Below are 19,090 nucleotides of genomic sequence, written 5' to 3'. Positions count from 1 at the left end.
GCATCTGCGTGACTGTCTAAGATGCAGATTCTCCCAAGTCCTCCTTAGCTGCAGTCTGTAGTTGCTATCTAATCCTGGAGACCCTTGAAGTACCTATTTTAGTTACACTTTCAGCACCAGCTGTTCATTTCATGCATAAAGGTAGAGAAGCCACGGAGTGCCTGGCTTGTACAATAAAGATGGATTTGTTAAAGCTTTACCTGCGTGGTGAAAAAATGGCAGGGCATTGCCTTACTGACCTGCTGTCTACACTTCAGCTATTCTAGCCTTCAGGAACTGTCTGTTCAACACACACCACGTTTGTCAAAACTTTCATGCATGGATTGAACAAGCTAGATGCATCTAAATGGGTTACTCATTATTTTTCATTGGAATTTTTCCGAGAATGTATCAAAGTAGATCACAGCACATCTACCCAACAACGCAGCAGTGAGAGTACCAGTGATACCAAGCTCTTAGGGTAGTTAAAGGCTGCACCGTTATTAAACTCCATTAATGGGGCACATAACTGTCCAAAGGGACAAAAAAGATGCACTTCAGCTTAATACATTTAGGGGAAAAAACTTAAACCTCGCTTATGTAAGTCTAAGCTCAACAAAGCCAGGAATGATTTGGGAGATTGTGGAATTAGTTTAAATTCACTGAAATTCTCAGCTCAGTGTGCGTCCCAAAAGATGGGGATCAGAAGGAACAGAATGGTTTTACTTCTGTATAAAACTATAATGTGTGACAGCTTGAGTTGTGTGTCCAGTTCCTGCCTTCAGATCTCAAGAAGCATATGATGAAGTTGAGGAAGTTAGAGAGAAGGGCAACCAAACAAGTAAAGGGAGTGTGGTGGTGGCCTTGTTTGAGTCTGAAAAAACTGTTCTCCAGCTGATACAGAAGTGAACTGAGGAGTGAATTTGAAGTAGGTTTAGTAAATCATAAAGTGGTGGATAAGAGTAGTACAGAACTGTTAGTCATTAGATCAAGGAGGTGCTCAGTACAACAAGTGGGAAGATCACTATGAAACAGGCAAAATATTTCTGCCTGCAGCTGGTTGTAGACTTCTGGAGTTAGCTGCCATGGGAAATTGTGGAGGTAAATGCTGTCAGCAGATTGAAAAAAGGGATTGGACAAAGCAAGGGACAGGTTTATAAGAAAATGTTACAGATAGAAATGTACGATTCAACATCCCTCGCATTTGGCAGTTGAGGATGTTGAGGTGGTGCAAGGGAAGTGGGTCATGACTACTGGATGGATACTCTCTTTCAGCAACTTTTCCCATTGCCAGTCTCTGAAAAAGAATGCCAAGCTAAAGGCACCACTGGTCTGACGCATGTTCTCTTAGGTAAAGTCCTTCACTCATTGAGCCTTTAAGCCTAATGGGTACCTGTTTCAGCTCTAAGTTCAGAGAAGATGTAAGGCTCAAGCATGCCCTGCAGCACAGGACTTCTTTCCAGCTGGTCTCTTACATGACTTGTTTTTGTGTTAATGACACTGCTTGTGGACTAGCAGTATTATTCATGTTAATAGGAAAATTTATGAGTTTGGTACCAGTGATGCCTTCAGTTTTGTTTTCCTAGAAAGTTGGTCTAACTGGCTACTTGAGAAAACTCCTTGTGTGGGTCAGAGTGGACATAGTTTAGAAGTCAATTACTGTGAAAAACTTTATTCTTTGTTAACAGACTTGCCGAGTAAATATTGCAAGCTAACTGCAGTGATGTCTGAGCAATATTCTAGTTAAGAGAAGGTTTGAGAAATCTGAACCTAACAAGAAACATTCACACCTTCCAGTACACAAAGGGATCTGTGGCATGGTTTACTGCTTTATTATAATGATTATTCTTTGGGATCTTTAAGTACGTTAATATTTTTGCAAAACTAATCTAAATAATGGTCTGTAAATTTTCTAAAAGATTTTAAGTTTTATTTTCCTTACTGATACATTAGGTTTGCATAAGGCTAATAGTTTTACAACTGACACTTAATTTTCATTTCTCTGGCTGTAAATCTTAATTTCCTTTACTCTTATTCCCTCTCTGACTCCGTTTCCCTGTAGCTGATGTCCTTAATGCTTCTCCTGCTCCTAACAGCCAGGAAGGTAAAGGCCATTTGGTTGAGCATTTTAACTGCATGAAATCAGCACTGCATCTGCAGCCTGTTAAATGTGGCAGTGTGGATATATGGTGTCTACTTCATATTAAAAATGCAATCAGATGTTTTTATGTGGCATTGTTTACTGGTCAGGAACAATTAGAAGGCTGCATGGGGGACACTGATTATGCATAAAAAGAACATGGTCAAAGCATTAGGACTATCAGGAATGAAATAAAACCATTCCTTTTGTGACAGTTACAATGTCTTGGTCCACAAAGATCAAATTAGCAGGGGAATTATTCTCTGGTAAATATGGACCTTTGAAGAGGAATTTCTGTGGATGTAAAAAACATTTGGTGAATGTAAGGAGAGGAAGCCAGAACTTGCTGTACAAAGATGTGTACGTGTTTGATGCGGTTAACTGTGTTTGGGCTTGAGCAGTTCTCTGCTGTTCAGGAAGATCATTGCTTTCAGATGCCAAACTTCATTCATGAGATTATTTTGTTTTAAACGTCTTCTGAGCACAAAAGGATGGGCTTTAAAAGGAGTGCAACAAATTAACCAAAGCCAAGCATTAGATTTTTAAATTTTTAATTTTTCTACTAAAAGAGAATGCTTTGACCAATAAACGCTTTATTTTGGCATCTGGTTATCCAGATAACCTTTACAGCATTGTCCACAAATATTGGTAATTCAAATTAAATATCCAGTTGAAAATTTTTGGCTTTATGTTTATTAAAATCCCATTAATTTTTAGATAACATTCTTGAAGACCGACCTGAGAATAAATTATCAAGTGATAAACTGCAGTTTGAATATAATGAAGAGACTGCCAAACGAATAAAGAAGGCTGATTGTGCTACTTACAATAATAAAGGAAAGGTAGTTCTGCTTTTTCCCCCCTTTCTTCTCAGCCACACTTTGATATATAACCAGCTTCAAAAGGATTTGAGTAGCTTAGGTAATTGAGGCATCAGATAGCAAATGTGCTTTAATGAAGACAAGTAGTAGAAAGCATGGAAACACACCAGAGAAAATAGATTAAATAGAACAAACACTCAACACACTGTTCTAAAAAAAGTCCTCTGAGATTATTGTATATACAGGCTGTTTGGCTGAAAATTTTAACTGTTGTTGCTCTCAATGAAAGAATTCATTGAAGCTAGATCCAGAAGTTTATTTAGGTGTCTGATTTCCATTAACATTGATGGAACTGAAGATTTCATCTGAATCTTCATTTAAATAACTTTAAAATACCACATTACCTTTTATTAAATCATCTGACAACTGAACCAGTGCACTGCTGTTTAGTGAACTGTAGCTTCTCTGGAACATGGATGCTTTTTGTCTTAATTTCTGTAGAACTGACTCTGATTGAGGCCTCTGCACGCTACCGCAGAATCAGTGACAAGTATTGATGCATAAACCTGCACACTGAGACGTGTAAGGTGAAGAGAGTGAACTATATAGAAAGAATGATAGAAAGGATTTTAAGGACATAAGTATGACACACAAGAGTAGTTTCTCATTTAGTAATTTTATTATTATGTTCTCGGAATTGTCACTTAGGTTTATGACATGGAGCTGGGTGAGGAATTCTACCTTCCGCAAAATAAGAAGGAAAGCAGACAGATAGCCCCAGAACTATCAGATCTTGTCATTTACTGTCAAGCTGTGAAGTTCCCAGGTGAGTAGGCTGCCTTGTTTTATTGCTTTAAGCTTTCTAATTCTTGGAGACATTATGTATATGTTTTGAATTAGCTAGTTACAAGCGTTTTCAAATTGAAGTAGTTGAGGAGCTTTTCTCTTGATGATTTGCTGCTCTACATAGTAATAGCTCCTGGCTGAGAAGTAGTATTCATAAATTATGCGAAGACACATTGTTTGTCATATTAAAATGTTTACAACAGTGAAATTTGCCAGTCTTCACAGCTTAGGCAACTGCTTCGTTGCCAGATGACAGCCGACAGAAAGCTTTCTCTTAAGAGCTCCCAGTTTCCATGTAAGGACCTACTGAATTAGGAAGGAAAATACTCTTCACTTCAAGCCTTCCAGGAAAAGCTTGTCACATTTCTTTATGTGACCTTAGTTCAGTGTTTCGTCTTTGCCTACAGCTGCATCTTCCATTCTTTTCTAAGCAGATAGGAGGGGAAGGAGCTTCTGGAGGGGTAAGGCAGCCTTTTTGCGGGGCAGGTGGGGACAGCTAGTTGCACACTTACTCTTTTATTTGAAAGATATCTCATTGCAGATTTCATTAAAAAAAGTATCAGATCTGAATTTTTAGAAGTTATTATTTTTACAAGTGACACCTACAATTCTTAAAGTTATAGAAGATTATAAAAGAATGTCTCTCCATTTTTGTTTATGGAAGGGGTTGAGGAAATAGGAGGGTCTTCTTTTGGACAGTAGGAGGAATGATGTTTGCTGAGTAGAAGGAAAGGGAGTGACTGAGGATCACTGATGGTTTCTTCTTCAGTACTGAAACGTGAGGTTAAGTATGTTTTGGCTCATGAAGTGTACATAAATACTTTTAAATTGAGAATTTATTATGTGTTTAATGTTTTGAATGAAAAATCTGCTTTTTAATGGAATGGTTCTCTGTGGAAAAGTTAGCAATTCTGCCAAATCGTGATCTTATACAAATAGAACTATAATCAGATTAGAGAAGCTAACCAAACATAAAATAGTGTCAAATAGGCAAGATAAACATGCTGAAAAATGGAGAGACATTCTTTTATAATCTTCTATAACTTTAAGAATTGTAGGTGTCACTTGTAAAAATAATAACTTCTAAAAATTCAGATCTGATACTCTTTTTAATGAAATATGCAATGAGATATCTTTCAAATAAAATATTTTCTTTTAAAGATTGATATTCCAGATTAAACAGAGATAGTTTAAGCTGATCCAAGTATTTTGACACAGAAAGAAGTTCTGGTGTTCGAAGAAAGTTTAAAATATTTCAGGTTTTTTATGTAATTTCAGTTATAAAAGAAATACCTGCTTTCCTTATCTGATATATTTTTCTTGCTTTAAAGAGGATGTGACTAGAACAATGAGGAAAATTCATTCTTTTCACAGATGAACACATGAAACTATAGAAATTAGTTTTCCAACATTTTTTTCCCTTTGAGAGAAGTACTGCAAGATCTGTATCTTGGCCATCGTGCTGCTGATTGGATTCCTCTGCTCAGCCAGGGGGCACAGACACGGTGCACTTCATACCTCAGCGTGGTCCATTAATAATGAGAGCAAGGCTGGTAGATACATGACTGTGTAGCTCTGTTGACCAGTTTCCTAACCAACTCAGAAAATGCAAGAGTTTTGGAAAAAGGGAAGACAGAATTCATATCAGTGGCTGATCAATGGTGCAAATAGTCTACCTCTCCTGTCTTCACATATTTCTCTTCAGTGTTTACGATTGCCTGTATCCCTGAATGTCGGTCACTGATTTGTGACTATAAAAAGGACAAGACCCCTTGTGTTCACTTATCCTAGCTTACTGAGTAACACAGACTTCCCTAAGTGGTTCCTGGTCAAAACAGAATCTATCATGTGGAGAAAATAATATTTCTTGTTTATAAAATCTCTGGTACCAGGGAACCCACCACTGCTCTTGTTGTTTAAGTGGGTTTTGACCCTTACAGTCCTTGCCTTAATTTCAGTTTCAGTTGGATATCATCATTCTGTTACCCAAGAGAGTGAAGGTCTGTTCTTTCACGTCACCCAGGAGGGGACAGTCATGAAGCATACCTGAGCACAGTACTGCTGTAACCCACTGGCACATGGCTTGTTGTTCTGGTGCTGAGAAGGCTTACACAATGAGCATAGAAAGTCAAGTATATAAAACCCAGATCTGCACAATCAAGTGCAGAGAGCAGAGAGTCACTTGAGCTAACCACCATGAAATTCAATAACCATCTCCCTTGTATCAGACTACCTGCCTGTGTGGTATCACTTTTCAAGACATTACAGTGAACATAAAAAGGGCACCATACATACAAAGGCACCGCAATTTCTTTCTGAAGGTCTGCAAACCCACAGGCTGTTGATCAGAAACACACGGTGAGAAGGTGACAATTATAGTTGAACCTGTTGCTTTAGAGTAGGAAGGGCAGGAAAGTTTGCCATCCTCTGAATTAAAAATCTAGAAGCAGTAAAGCAGCGTGGTTTTATCTAACACAAGAGACAGGCACTAAATCCTGTAGCTTGAAGGATATAGCTTAGGGATTGTGGGGAAATACAAAACATTTACTCTGTTGTTGTGGTAGTATGATAGGATTGCGTGCAGTGTTGTGGGATCTAAGCTGGTCCTGCTTTGACCAGAGAATTGGACCAGATGACTTCCTGATCCATACCACACTCCACTATGTTAGGGAAGCATGATTCTGTGAATAGGTGGTGCTGTATTTTTGAGGTAAGGTTAGATTGGGGTGGAAAATGGAGCTTGCCTTGGGGAGGAGGTGTGTCACGTGCAGAGCACGGCCATGGGAAAGGCTGAAGGAAAACTCCCAGCTGGAGTTATGTTGTGGTCATCACATGGGCTCAGTTAACCTTGGTGTTTTGTATCGCACTCTGGTGATTTATGGGGTTAGTGTGTTTCCTCAGTGACTGTCTCCACAACAGGATTCTGAAACCTGGATCTTGCTTGCCAAGTCCATTTGATCCATTGAAAACTGGAATTAAATAGTTCTGGAAGCACATGGGAAATAACTCCTCATTTTTCTAGTCAGGTCATACTCCTTGATCTCAGCTTCTACCATCTTCTGTGGTTTATGTAGTTTGCTTTCACCCAAAGAGACAGTATGTCTCCAATGTTGAAAACATTTATGTATATCCTAAATTTTACTAACCCAAGCAGTTCCATTGAAACTATCAGCATAATTCTACTAAGTACATGTAGACGTGCTGTAAAGAACGAGAGCTGAAAGTTCACAGCTGTGGACAGACTTCAGCAGAAAATAGCCCAATGTATTGTATCCTCCCTGTGATTTACATCTCTGGCTAAAATACTAGCATTAAATCCAGAACTGTCTTCAGGCAGGTGTGAATTGATGTGAGTTCCTGGTGGTTGTTTTATGAGTCACAGTGAGGCAAGTAACAGTGTGCTTCTTTTGTTTATATTTTACATCACAAGCACATCTTACCCCTCACCTCAGTGCTGGGGGCGTCAGACTAGCTAGAGTGCATTCTGACTTGAATTTTGGTCTGCCATGTGCTCTCTCCAAGTCAACAGAAAGAACCTGACTTTAAGGAGGATTAAGTCTGCTTACTTCACTGGGATTTAGGTCATGTTTTTAATGATTATTTTGCTAGAATGAATGTTTGAATAATAGCTATACTGGAGTTTTCCAGCTCTGCTTCTAGTACATATTGGCCATTAAATGCTTAATGCATTTTGCACACCTACCATGTTTCCCATCATTGAAATATAAATTCTAACCAGAAGATAACTCTGAAAATATCTTGAGGTTAAGCTGTTTAACCAACAGCCTGTAGGCTTTTTCCTTTTCATTATATCTTTAAATCATATTCTTGCATTTATTTAATTATGGAAGTATCCTATCCTAGATAAATTCCATATTACTCACTACTATATGGGTTTCTTGCTTCTGTGGAAAGGATTTTTAAAAATTCTTATTTACAAATTGTTCTATGGATGAATACATTGGGACTGTTACTCCAGGTTTTTTTGGTATTAATTCGGACCATTTGGTAATCTGAAATAGAGCCACTCCCTTCCCGAAGCCAAAAAGTAGTAGCTCAGAGAGAAAACTGTATATTGTATTGCTTTATCTAAGTTTTTATGTATATTATATATAAATGTACATCATATATACCTATATACAAACATATATAAATGCAAAGATGTTAAAATTAAATTCTGGAGAAAAATATACTGCTTGCCCTGTGTACTATATAACAGGAGTATTCATGCCTTCAAAAATAATGTAAAATATGATGGAAAATGTCATGCCCTCTTGGTCATGTTTTTTGGCTCATTTATTTTACATTTATGGGAACAGGCTTGTCAACTCTAAACCCATCTGGCTCTAGCAGAGGAAAAGAAAGAAAAAGCAGGAAGTCCATTTTTGGCAACAATCCTGGCAGGCTGAGCCCTGGGGAGTCAGCTACTCTTGCCAAAGCATCTGGAAAAGGTAAAGTTAGCATCTTCTTTCACCAGTCACGTGGAATGACTCTGTGATCCAACACATGTACCAGACCAAGTTGTTAAAGATCAAATACTTTACAGTGTGTAAGACGTTGAACTTTGGAGTGGTTTTTTGTTAGAACGGCAGCTATTACAGTAACACTATTATAACTGAAGTGTTGAGTGTGGAATGTTAAAATAGGATTATTTGGTCAGGAATATGAAGACCCTAATCCATGAAGGATTCAAAACTAACCTACGCTTTAAGTCATGTACCTTAAAGTTTGTTTTTTAAAAGGTATGAAGGAATATTTTCAAAGCACAAATGGAAGACAGAACTGTTGGGCTGGATCCAGAAAAGGATTTTCAGTGTCTGAAGTAGGACTTAGTTGCCTAAAATTCAGCCAAGTCCAAACGTGTAATCGTGCAAACACGCATGTTCCACCTTGGGGAGGTATTTAGACTCTGCAGGTGATTCAGTTTATGAACTTGGAAATTGTACATCTGTGTGTGAACAGATGTGGAAAAAATACAAAGAAAGTGCACAAAAGGTTCTGCAGCAGGGATGAGACCCTTTCAGGTGAATGCCATAAAGAGGAAGTTAGAGAGTTGTTACCCTTCCTTGTGCTTATTTTCTGAGTCAAAAGATGTCATTTCAGCCCAAGGGCATGGCTGCAGCAGACAGGGTAGATTCCCTTCTGGAGGTCAGTGTCCTGACCTACAGATGAAGAAGTGTAGTACCTATTTCTCAAGGATATAAATATTTTTCTGGCTTTGTCCCCTAACTCCTCTGGCCTCTGTAGACTGTGTGTTTGGAGACTGAACAGATGGGTTTCAACCCCCTTTCCTCGTGTAAAAAGAGAAGAATGGAATTCCATTCCTTTATTTCACTCAAGCAAATGTCAATTAAGTATGTTTCCTTTCATGCATTGTTCTTACTGTCTGAAAAAGGAATGTGACACAGCAAGTAGGATCCTTTTCCAAGATCCCCTTTTTCTACCATAACCAAAGTATGCACACATACTTCATTAGAAAACGGGGAATTTTTGGAGGCTCTGGATCTGCTGCTGTGACGTGAGGGGGTACTGTTTATTTTCCAGGTCCTTTTGATGTGATGCGACAGACCTGGGAAGATCCTTCCTCTCCTTACAACTCTCCAGCTTCTCTCAGTTCTATCATAAGGACGCCCAAGTGCTACCATATCTCCTCCCTGAACGAGAACGCGGCCAAGCGGCTGTGCCGGCGGTACTCGCAGAAGCTGATCCAGCACACCACCTGCCAGCTCCTGAGGACCTACCCCGCTGCCACGCGCATCGACTCCTCAAATCCCCACCCACTGATCTTCTGGCTCCATGGTGTACAGCTCGTGGCTCTTAACTACCAAACAGATGGTATGGGTACAGAAACGCACATTTAATGCTTTTGAAATGTGAAAGAAAGTCCTTAGACTGTGAGTTAGTATTTGATGTCTGGTTTTATGTGCTGTTATGGGGGGTGTACCTGTACGTGTGGCCCAGCACAAGCAGGTTCCATACCATGACAATCTGGTCCTTGAGAGCAGCAATCCCAGAGTTTGGGAGCTTTATGCCAGTGCAACCAGATCCCCTGATAGCATAGAAGTGCCTGGACAGCAACACCTTCCTTTTTTTTTTTTAATTATTGTCATTGTTATTATTTGTTGCTGAAGGTTGAGTTCCCCCCACCCCTCACCCCCCACCCACCCAGTTCCAGTAGCTGTTATCCCTTTCTGATCATTTCAAATATAAAATAATACTGAACTGTTTCTTGCGTAGAAGTGCCACCTTGGATGCTGTTTTAATGTTGATTGAAGTATTTTGGGGCCATTTTCTATCCTAACTTGTGTTCCTTCACATTTTGTATGGGGGATCCATTAAGTCATCTACAAAGCTACATAGTCAGTGCTTTTTCATTCTGCAGTTCAGGGCAGGTACCTAGAACCTTGTCACAGAATAGGTGTAAGCAAGCCCTACAGTTGGATAAAGACAATGGAAAGTATAGATTGGATATGTAAATTACAGCTATCTCTGAAAACCAAGAATGAATTGATAGTACACTAATTAAAAGCAAAAAAGATAATTAGAATATGTCTTTGTCTTTACTGTTACAATTTCTCTATTGTACAATTGCTCAGTGTCAGTTTTGGCTGCCTTACATTTACAGATCTTCCTCTGCAACTTAATGCAGCGATGTTTGAGGCTAACGGTGGCTGTGGATATGTTTTGAAACCTCCTGTTCTGTGGGATAAAAATTGTTCAATGTACCAGCAGTTTTGTCCATTAGAAAGAGATCTTGATAATAAAGAGCCAGCTATATATTCTTTAACAGTAAGTACATTAAAATTTCATGCAGCCAAATGGATAGAAGTAGACAACGTTAAAACACAGTAACCAGTATTACAGTCATGTTTCTGTATGGAAAGACTGAACCTTTAATTGTTGCTTGTACTTCTGAAGATCAGCATAACTATCAAATTGGAAGGGGAAGGAGCAAATAATTGTATTTTCTTTTATTGGCTGGGTTGTATCCATAGTAGGTTCCACTGTTGCCTCCACAATCTTTGTTGAAACACATCCTGAAAGCATTTTCCCTGGGACTACACAGCTACATATACATTATACATGTGCCTGGATGTTGCACAGGTTTATGGACACTTGAGGGGAAAAAAAGCCATTATGAAAAGCTGCATTGAATTGTAATATTTTTAAAAGTTATAGAACAAGATTTATAATTTGTGGATTTATGGCCAAAAAAAATATGTGTTCTAAGAAGCTAGTCCCTTCCAGGAAGTGTTTCAGAAAAGTGAGATTCCTAAGAATCAAAATTCTCCCGGCTGTGGTAATTGCACACCTCATTGTTGTGTTGTGCATGCCAAAGCAAGCCAGAGGTCAGTGCCATCGCTGCAAAGTAATGGAGAAGAAAATTTGATCCTCTTCGACTATGTTACTGGTACATTCCTTTTGGATTAACATTCAGACGCTTTGAATGGTTATGCTCATGATGTATAGTGTATTCTTTTCAAAGGAAAGATATTGTAGCAATGGCATTGGGGGAAGGGGGGGGGATGTTGGAGCAACTCTGCTTCTGAAATTACTGCCCTGGCAATTACAAAAGTAGGGAAGTGTTGTAATTAAATCAGCATGTTACCAAACTCTCCTTAGGAGAGTGCTAAACAATAGTTAGCTCAGAATCGTGACAGTTAAAGAGTGACTCCATTAATTGGTTTCCCTGTGTATTCCTCGGCTTCAGATCGTGTCCGGACAGAATGTCTGCCCTAGCAATAGCATGGGCAGTCCGTGCATTGAAATCGATGTGCTGGGGATGCCTCTGGACAGCTGCCACTTCCGGACGAAGCCCATTCATCGCAACACTCTCAATCCCATGTGGAATGAACAGTTCCTTTTCCGGGTTCACTTCGAAGATCTGGTCTTTCTTCGGTTCGCAGTTGTTGAAAATAACAGCTCAGCTGTAACAGCTCAGAGGATCATTCCCCTAAAAGCCCTAAAAAGAGGTACAGTATATAGTGGCACCCTGTGCTGAAATGGTCTGGCAGATTCCTGGACTGAATCCTGCCAGGGGGATATTTTTAATCAGCTGGTCACATTTTTCTAGAGGAGACGGGAGCAAGTATCAGACAGCATACTTTGCCCTGGCAGTCCAATGCAGATCTAATCGACTCCTTGGGAGCTGGAGGCTGCCCAGGGACTTGTCGTATCTTGTGCTGTTGGGGAGGCTGGGGCATCTGGTACATGGGTACTCGGATCCTGAACTGCAGCTGCTTGAGTCCCCCAAGGCTTGCTGCTCCCTTAGGCAGTGGGGAGTGGTTTCACTCCCTGCCATAACTGGCCTTTGCCCGTGAAACTGCTGCACTGGTAATCACTGGGCAGAGGGGAATTGCACTTGGAAGAGGTGAAGAAAGGGTGAAAAAAAGGGTGAGGAAGGATCATTCATTCTGTGACCCCAGAGGGAGGGAGTTGGCTTTGTGCCACTGTAACATGCAACAGGCCTAGCATATGAGGGGATCTGGCCCTAGACATGCATTTTCCCAGTGAGAATTTGTCCATATTTCATTCATGTTCCAATATTTAGCTGTTTCATGTTTCAACACAGTGAATATGATGTCAAAAGAGAGGTAGGCAGCTCTGTGAGCAGTCCATAGCATTTGGGTTAGGCTGTTGTACAAAGAGTGCTAATGCAGTGTTATTGCAGGCCTTTAAATACTACAGGTGCAGCAAATTGTAGCTGTAGGCATAGCAAATCTGAGTTTACTATTGAGACCTGAGGCAAAGTACTTACAGAAGGGTTTTTCTCTCTTTAGGCTACAGACATGTCCAGCTCCATAACCTGCACAATGAGGCATTAGAAATTTCTACTTTATTCATAAACAGTCGGAGAATGGAAGAAAGTCCCTCTGGAAACACTCTGCCTGCATCGATGGTAATTTACTTACTTACCTTTTTGTGAAGGCCAGGTATTCTTGTTTGAATTACTGCCACAGTCTCAAGGCTTCTAGAACTGAACTGTTCAAAGATCTTAGCCCCTAAACGTGCATATTTTTGGAAGCACATTGATACATCCAATTCTTTTGGGCTTTGGTGGAAGTTCCCCCACCTGACTTGAAACTGTAGGAGGGTAAATCTTTTCAAAGTCTGGCTTTTGGTGTATTGAGCTATAGCATGAGAACGCCTGTGCTGGAGGAGGGAAGCTGACCAGTAAGGTTCAGAGCTGTCTCATGCATTTCTTTATGCATGACTCATAACCAATGTATTTGGGCCAAAAAGAAAAAGATGCAAATTACCAAAGACTTTGGAATGATGTAATTGGATTTCAATTTTACTTTCATGAAAAGATGGAGCATTTGCATAAATGCATACATATTTATATATATGTGTGTGTGCATGCATATATATATATATGCTTCTATGTGCAGCAGTGTTGCAGATGTTATCCTCCTGTAGACGGATACAAGCCGTATCTTGGTGAATTACTAGGGCAGCAAGGACAAACATAAATCGTTTGGTGGGTAAAATGAAGGTATATAAATTGTCATCCAGTGATTTGTGTGCCCTAAATCAAAGTACTCTGAGCTCAGCTAGAATGCAGCTAGACCAGTGAAGGTCTGCCCTTTGTTCAGTGGGCAAACCATGACAGTACTCTCACTGGAAAACTTCCTTTCTCTCTTCAGCTTCAAGGTAGGGTGAGGTGGGGGTAGTTGGTGGGGGGGTGGTTTGGTGGTTTGTTTTGGGTTTTTTTTTTTAATTACTTGATTTGTAGTGGGAATAGCTTTGTCTCTCAGAGTCCTTACAACCTCTGTGTACAGTTTCTTGTAAGCAACCTAAAAATAACATGCCTGTGTGAAAACATTCAGTGACCTGTTGAATGTTGTCTGAACAGTTGTTTGGCGTGGGGGAAAGGAAAGCTGCTGCAACTTACAAAGTGACAATTCATGGAATTCCAGGCCCAGAGCCTTTCACTGTTTTCAATGTAAGCGGGGGGACCACAGCCGCACAGCTTCTCCATCAGGTAAGCTGCCCACTGAATTGCAAGAGTCCACCCCAACATCATTCTGGGCATTCATCTCCCTGCATCTCTCAAATGCAGGCTCTGTGTAGTTCATTCATCACAGCAAGGAGCTGCTTTGGAAATGTGTTACTGTAGTATTAGTTACATGGCAAGCACAGGGTAGCAGCAGTGAATTTTTCCCAATCCTGGCTCCAGAGAATGGGTTTATAATCTTGAGACATATTCCCTACTCGCATTTGAATATCTGGGCATATGCAGATGAGAAAAACACTCTTTCTGGCCACAGAGGCAGTGGGCTGTCTGTACAACAAGGACAAACATTTCTGCCCAGTTCTTTGAAGTTGAGCACCACAGGAATACTGAGTAAAAGTTCGAGGGCTAAGTTCATGAGTAGAAAAACCAGTTAACTCAACAGGGTTTGTTATTCTAGCAGTGGGAAAAAGACTGTACTGTCCTGGGATTATGAATAAATTGTCTGGCCAGCCAAACAGGACAGAAATAAGCTTAAATAGTACTGCCTTGTCTGGAACAGTTGAACTGCGTGGCTAGGCTGCAGAGAACAGTACATTACCCTGGAGTAAAATATCTGAATAATAAATAGCACATCAGAAATCTTGCCTACACTATCAGAATAGTTATTGATTCCTGAACCTTCTTTATTCATTCTCATTTCTAACTACTATTTATGCTGTGTTTATATTTAGCGTTTTAATTGCTGTGTGTTTATTGCGGTCTGTCTTAGCTCGTGGCTACCACAAAAGGCACCGAGTCATGTGCTGCAGACTATTTCCTGATGGAAGAAAAAAGTTTTATATCTAAAGAAAAGAGTGAATGCAGAAAACCACCGTTCCAGAGAGTAATCGGTCCTGAAGAAGGGTTAGTGCAGCTTCTGAACAGTTGGTTCCCAGAAGAAGGCTATGTTGGAAGGATTATCTTTAAAACCCGAGAGGAAGTAAGTCTGGTTTTGGATAAATTGTTATTTACAAAGGTAGCTAAAAATAGCATTTTGGACCAGGAAACAAGAGGGTGCAGTACTTGTTTCGCTACTTGGGGAGTAACGTCAATGCTGTGTACATCAGTTAAAGACAAACGTAACTCCTGCGTGAGCACAACCAGACTTCACACACCTGTGTGACACTGACTTCACTCAGCTCTCCCATCAGCTCTGTGGTGTTTAATCATTAACGCATACTCAGTGGTTTGATGCTCCTAGCTACTGTTTTGATCAATGGTTCTTATTTATTGTAAATCTAGATTTTGGTGTGCTAATAATATAAAAAAGGATAAGTTCATACCAAAGGATAACAGAACTCCAGACTACATTACCAGTTCAGATGTCAGCAACTTTGCTGTTCAGAAAAATCAAAAAGGATTCTAATATTAAGGAAATTCAAAAACTTCATAGGATGATTAAATTATCAATGATAGCCCAAATTAATTAAATGGAGGATCTGTTCTTTTAAAGGAGGAAGTGGAGTGATTAGTTCAGTTTAAACTATGAGCAAAACATCCACAGCTTGAAAATATGCTGGTGGCCAGGCTCATGAGAGAAACAAAAGCAAGATAAAGACACTTAAGGATCTCACTCTGAGGCATGCACTTCCGTCCGTCCAGTGTGGAATGCTTGCTCAGTCTGACAGAGTACAAATGTTAATAACATGCACAGATTTTAGGTACACAAATGACAGAGCTCCTTCAAAATTAAAAAAAAAATATTTTTTTTTAACTGATTATTTTGATACAACTTTGGATAAAGCTTCTATTATCATTACATTGCACAAACCTGTACTTTGTTTTCCTACATTTCTAATATTTGGAACAAAAATCACTAGATACAAATCTGTTTGTGGAAACAGTAGCCTACTTAGTGGAGTTTATCCAACACTTAATTTTTAAGTGTAAGTGACCACAAACGTGTCCCTGCCAAACCCCGTTCTTTCAGAAAACGTGGGTTAAGATCTGTCGTAGCACATGTGAAAATAACAGTGTAGCTTTGAGCTGTGATGGTAGTACCTCAAAGCAGCAGCTGTGCTTTTGAGCCTTTCTGCAGATAGCAGCCTCAGATCCTGGCGCTAGATCTTTGCCTGGAAAAACAAGGAGGGGCTTTTCTTGTGGGGTGCGATGCACAGCCCATGGTTGCAGCTTAGGAATTCAAGCTGTGTCACGAGGGGTTGGAGAGAAATGCATTACCTGAGAGAAGGTGAGCTCTGCCTGTGTCATACAGCCTGGAAAAGGACAAGGAAGCAGTCTTCTGCCTCTAAATGGGACAACGTCAACTCAGACTTCCTGCTCCCTGATTTCTTTCAGCGTTAGCGGAAGGACAAGGGACAGAACACCACACTTTACCCACTTCACCCACCACATGACAAAACAATTTTGCATACATAAGGAAATAAAGGATTTAAGTGATCATCTGTGAATAATGTCTCCATTCCTTGCCTACTAGAAAGGGATTCCAGACACTGACTTTAGAAAAGCTATTTATTGTTAGTGACTTGTCAGAACTCTTAGGTAAACAACACGCATTTAATGAAATGGAGTATCCAGTTTTCAAGTGCTAAAAGCCTGTTGTGACCACCAGCTATTTGTGACCTCTCTCAAGTAAATTAATTTGGCTTTCCTTTTTCCTATAGAATTTAAATGAGAGAAACTCCTTTCAAGAAGCAAAAGAAGATGCAGCCATCAGCTCTGAGGATGACAGTTTCTTTGTTCAGGTACATGATGTTTCCCCAGAGCAACCACGCACCGTCATCAAAGCGCCCCGCTTCAGCACAGCCCAGGATGTCATACAGCAGGTAAGCAACACGTTTCCATCCCATAGGTCTGTCACGTGCAGGGTGGAGGCTGGTTTCACACAAGGTAAGGTGGGGTTTGCTCTCAGCACTAGCTGAGGAATCCATTCAGTAACCTGGATCTGAGCAAATGCCTTCTTTTTTTGTCTACTTTTCCACCTAAACAGACTCTTTGCAAAGCCAAATACTCCTACAGCATTTTGAGCAATCCAAATCCGAGCGATTACGTGCTCTTGGAAGAGGTGACGAAAGAGCCAGCAAACAAAAAGTCCTCGACATCTAAACCATCTCAGAGGATTCTCTCTGATCAGGAGTGTGTGTTTCAGGCCCAAAGCAAGTGGAAGGGAGCAGGAAAATTTATCCTTAAACTCAAAGAACAGGTCCAGGTAAAAGGTTAAATACTTCTCAGCAGGCGTTTCTACTAGATGGCGTATGACCAGTTTAAGGGAACCTACTTCCAGTGGGAGGGAGACACAACTGGCATGAGGCTGGGTTGGGAGAAGAGCTAAGAGCAGAAAGCAGATTCCTCTTTTCTCTGCACTTCCCTTAGTGTTTTTCTTTGCAAAAGTGCACCAGATAAATCCAGCAACACAATTCCCTCAAGTGCAAATCCTGTCACCACCTTTATCTTTTGCTACCAGCTTTCTCTTTCTCTTTTTTCAAAATCTTCACAGTAAGGGGGGGAGGGCTATTCACAGGGGCAGAACTTAAACTACTGGAACAAAATCCCCTTTACTCCTGTCCTGTGAAAATGTCACTCCATTGCTTTATCTCGGGCTTGGGAAAGTGGTGGGAATTAAGTAGGTGCCTGCTAGAAGAAATAGCTGTGTTCTCCCTTTCCCAGCTGGTAACACCAACACAGAGTACTTGTTGCTTTAAAGTAACTGTCACAAGTAGAGCTTCTTGTACAGGTTAATCCCAAATTTGCTAAACATACCTTTGAGGGTACAGAGCTTTCAACTGATTTGTTCAGAACAATGGGAAGAATGTGCCTGGCTATGACAGCACAGCCACGGCGCGTGGCAGAAGGGAGCCCTGCTTAGACCTAGGTTAGCTGGTTCCACATTAATTCTGTATTTCGGAGCTAACAAACAGCCTGTCACACCACTCCTGCCATCTGACACACCTTTGTTACAGGCAGCACGAGATGACAAAAGGAAAGGCATTTCCTTTACCAGTGAACTCAAGAAGTTAACCAAGTCAAGCAAGCAGTACCGGGGATTCATATCACCACCTCTGCACGCCTTGCCCGACAGCCCACAGAGCAAGGATGAAAGGTCTGCCAGTGGTCTGACTTTTGGTGATGTTGTGGAGTAACACCCACCACTGCCTACAGGACAGTCTGGTCAGGTACGAGATACTGATTCTACTGCTCAGCAATCATTTAATACATGATTTACAGAGTATCTTTTTCTAAGCTGTAGTAGGTTAAACCACAGCCAGGTATAAAGGACTGACAGAAAAATCCATGAAAAGCTTTTTCTTTCACATGCACCTAATTACTGAAGTACTGTTAGTAGCATTGCCATGTTACTGCAAAATCATTACATGAACAGAATTCAGAAAACATTTTCACTTGCAAAATATTTCAAATATGAAGGGACAAACGTGATACCTTCTTTCAAGGCTACTGTAAAACCCTTAAAACATCAAAACAATCCGAATTAAAGAAAAGCAAAGTAAATTAAAAAGATCCCTGTCACATTCCTTCCTCTTCTGCATTTGCTTTTTCGTTGTTTTGAGAACTGGAATTTACATCACTGCATCCTTCCACAGTGTCTTTAAAGGAACCTGCTGCGGTGTGACTGGTCAGCCATCGTGTCCCTGGGCTAGGGATGCTTAACGCAGGCAGTGGGTTACCCAGATTCTGGACCTTATCCCAGGTGGGGTGTTGCAGATGGGAGAGATGCCTGCCAGCTCTCGGAAGAGTCTCCTCTTCCCGTATCTTCACATCTGCAGAGTCTCGATGGGCGGATGAAGTTTTCTTGGACTGTCTCTTGTAAACAAACATGTGTCTTCGACCTCCCCGTTTTAAACAAAAGATAATTTTAGCTAGATGCTTCCAGGGAAACTGAAGGCAGAGAACCAGAGCGTTCTTTTACGTGTATTATATTAAAATAATGCACTTTTACCTGAAGATTTCTGTTAAACACTGTGTTAAGTGACTGTAAAGAGATTTAAATATACTGTAACTTCCTTCACATACCTGTTTAACTTTGGTGAATATACACAAACTGCTCCAATTATTTATGGTTTATCAACCGTAACAAAGTAGTGTACAGTAGCTCAATACACCTGACTGGTAGAGATACTCTGACAAGGAACAACATTTTCTTCTTACCAATTCTAGTTTTCCAGGCTTGTGCTTAAAGAAAGAATATTTATTAACAAGTTCCAAAGTACATGCCATTGTATAATATATTTATCATATATCACTTTTTAGAAAAATGCAAAATTTTTACCTCTCTCTGGACTTAAAATTGTTTGGACTTTCCTGGTTGTTTCTTTTCAGTACAAGATCTTTAAT

At 40.3% G+C, this 19,090-nt stretch overlaps 1 protein-coding gene across 1 annotated transcript in view; it reads left to right on the top strand.

Moving 5' to 3' along the window:
- PLCE1 (phospholipase C epsilon 1) overlaps positions 1-18,354 on the top strand; it is a 123,979-nt gene extending 105,625 nt beyond the window's left edge. The window contains exons 20-32 of the mRNA XM_084264921.1: positions 2,837-2,961; positions 3,649-3,766; positions 8,106-8,237; positions 9,331-9,621; positions 10,412-10,575; positions 11,498-11,759; positions 12,567-12,685; positions 13,643-13,771; positions 14,514-14,723; positions 16,405-16,566; positions 16,731-16,949; positions 17,701-17,913; positions 18,340-18,354. Coding sequence (XP_084121047.1) covers positions 2,837-2,961; positions 3,649-3,766; positions 8,106-8,237; positions 9,331-9,621; positions 10,412-10,575; positions 11,498-11,759; positions 12,567-12,685; positions 13,643-13,771; positions 14,514-14,723; positions 16,405-16,566; positions 16,731-16,949; positions 17,701-17,880 — 2,111 coding nt within the window. The 3' untranslated portion in view covers positions 17,881-17,913; positions 18,340-18,354. The remainder of the gene's footprint in view (positions 1-2,836; positions 2,962-3,648; positions 3,767-8,105; positions 8,238-9,330; positions 9,622-10,411; positions 10,576-11,497; positions 11,760-12,566; positions 12,686-13,642; positions 13,772-14,513; positions 14,724-16,404; positions 16,567-16,730; positions 16,950-17,700; positions 17,914-18,339) is intronic.
- Positions 18,355-19,090: the final 736 nt, after the last annotated feature.

The sequence above is a fragment of the Gallinula chloropus genome (assembly GCF_964237585.1).
Source record: "Gallinula chloropus genome assembly, chromosome: 5".
Classification (NCBI taxonomy): Eukaryota; Metazoa; Chordata; class Aves; order Gruiformes; family Rallidae; genus Gallinula; species Gallinula chloropus.
This window is presented reverse-complemented; position numbering and strand designations above follow the sequence as displayed.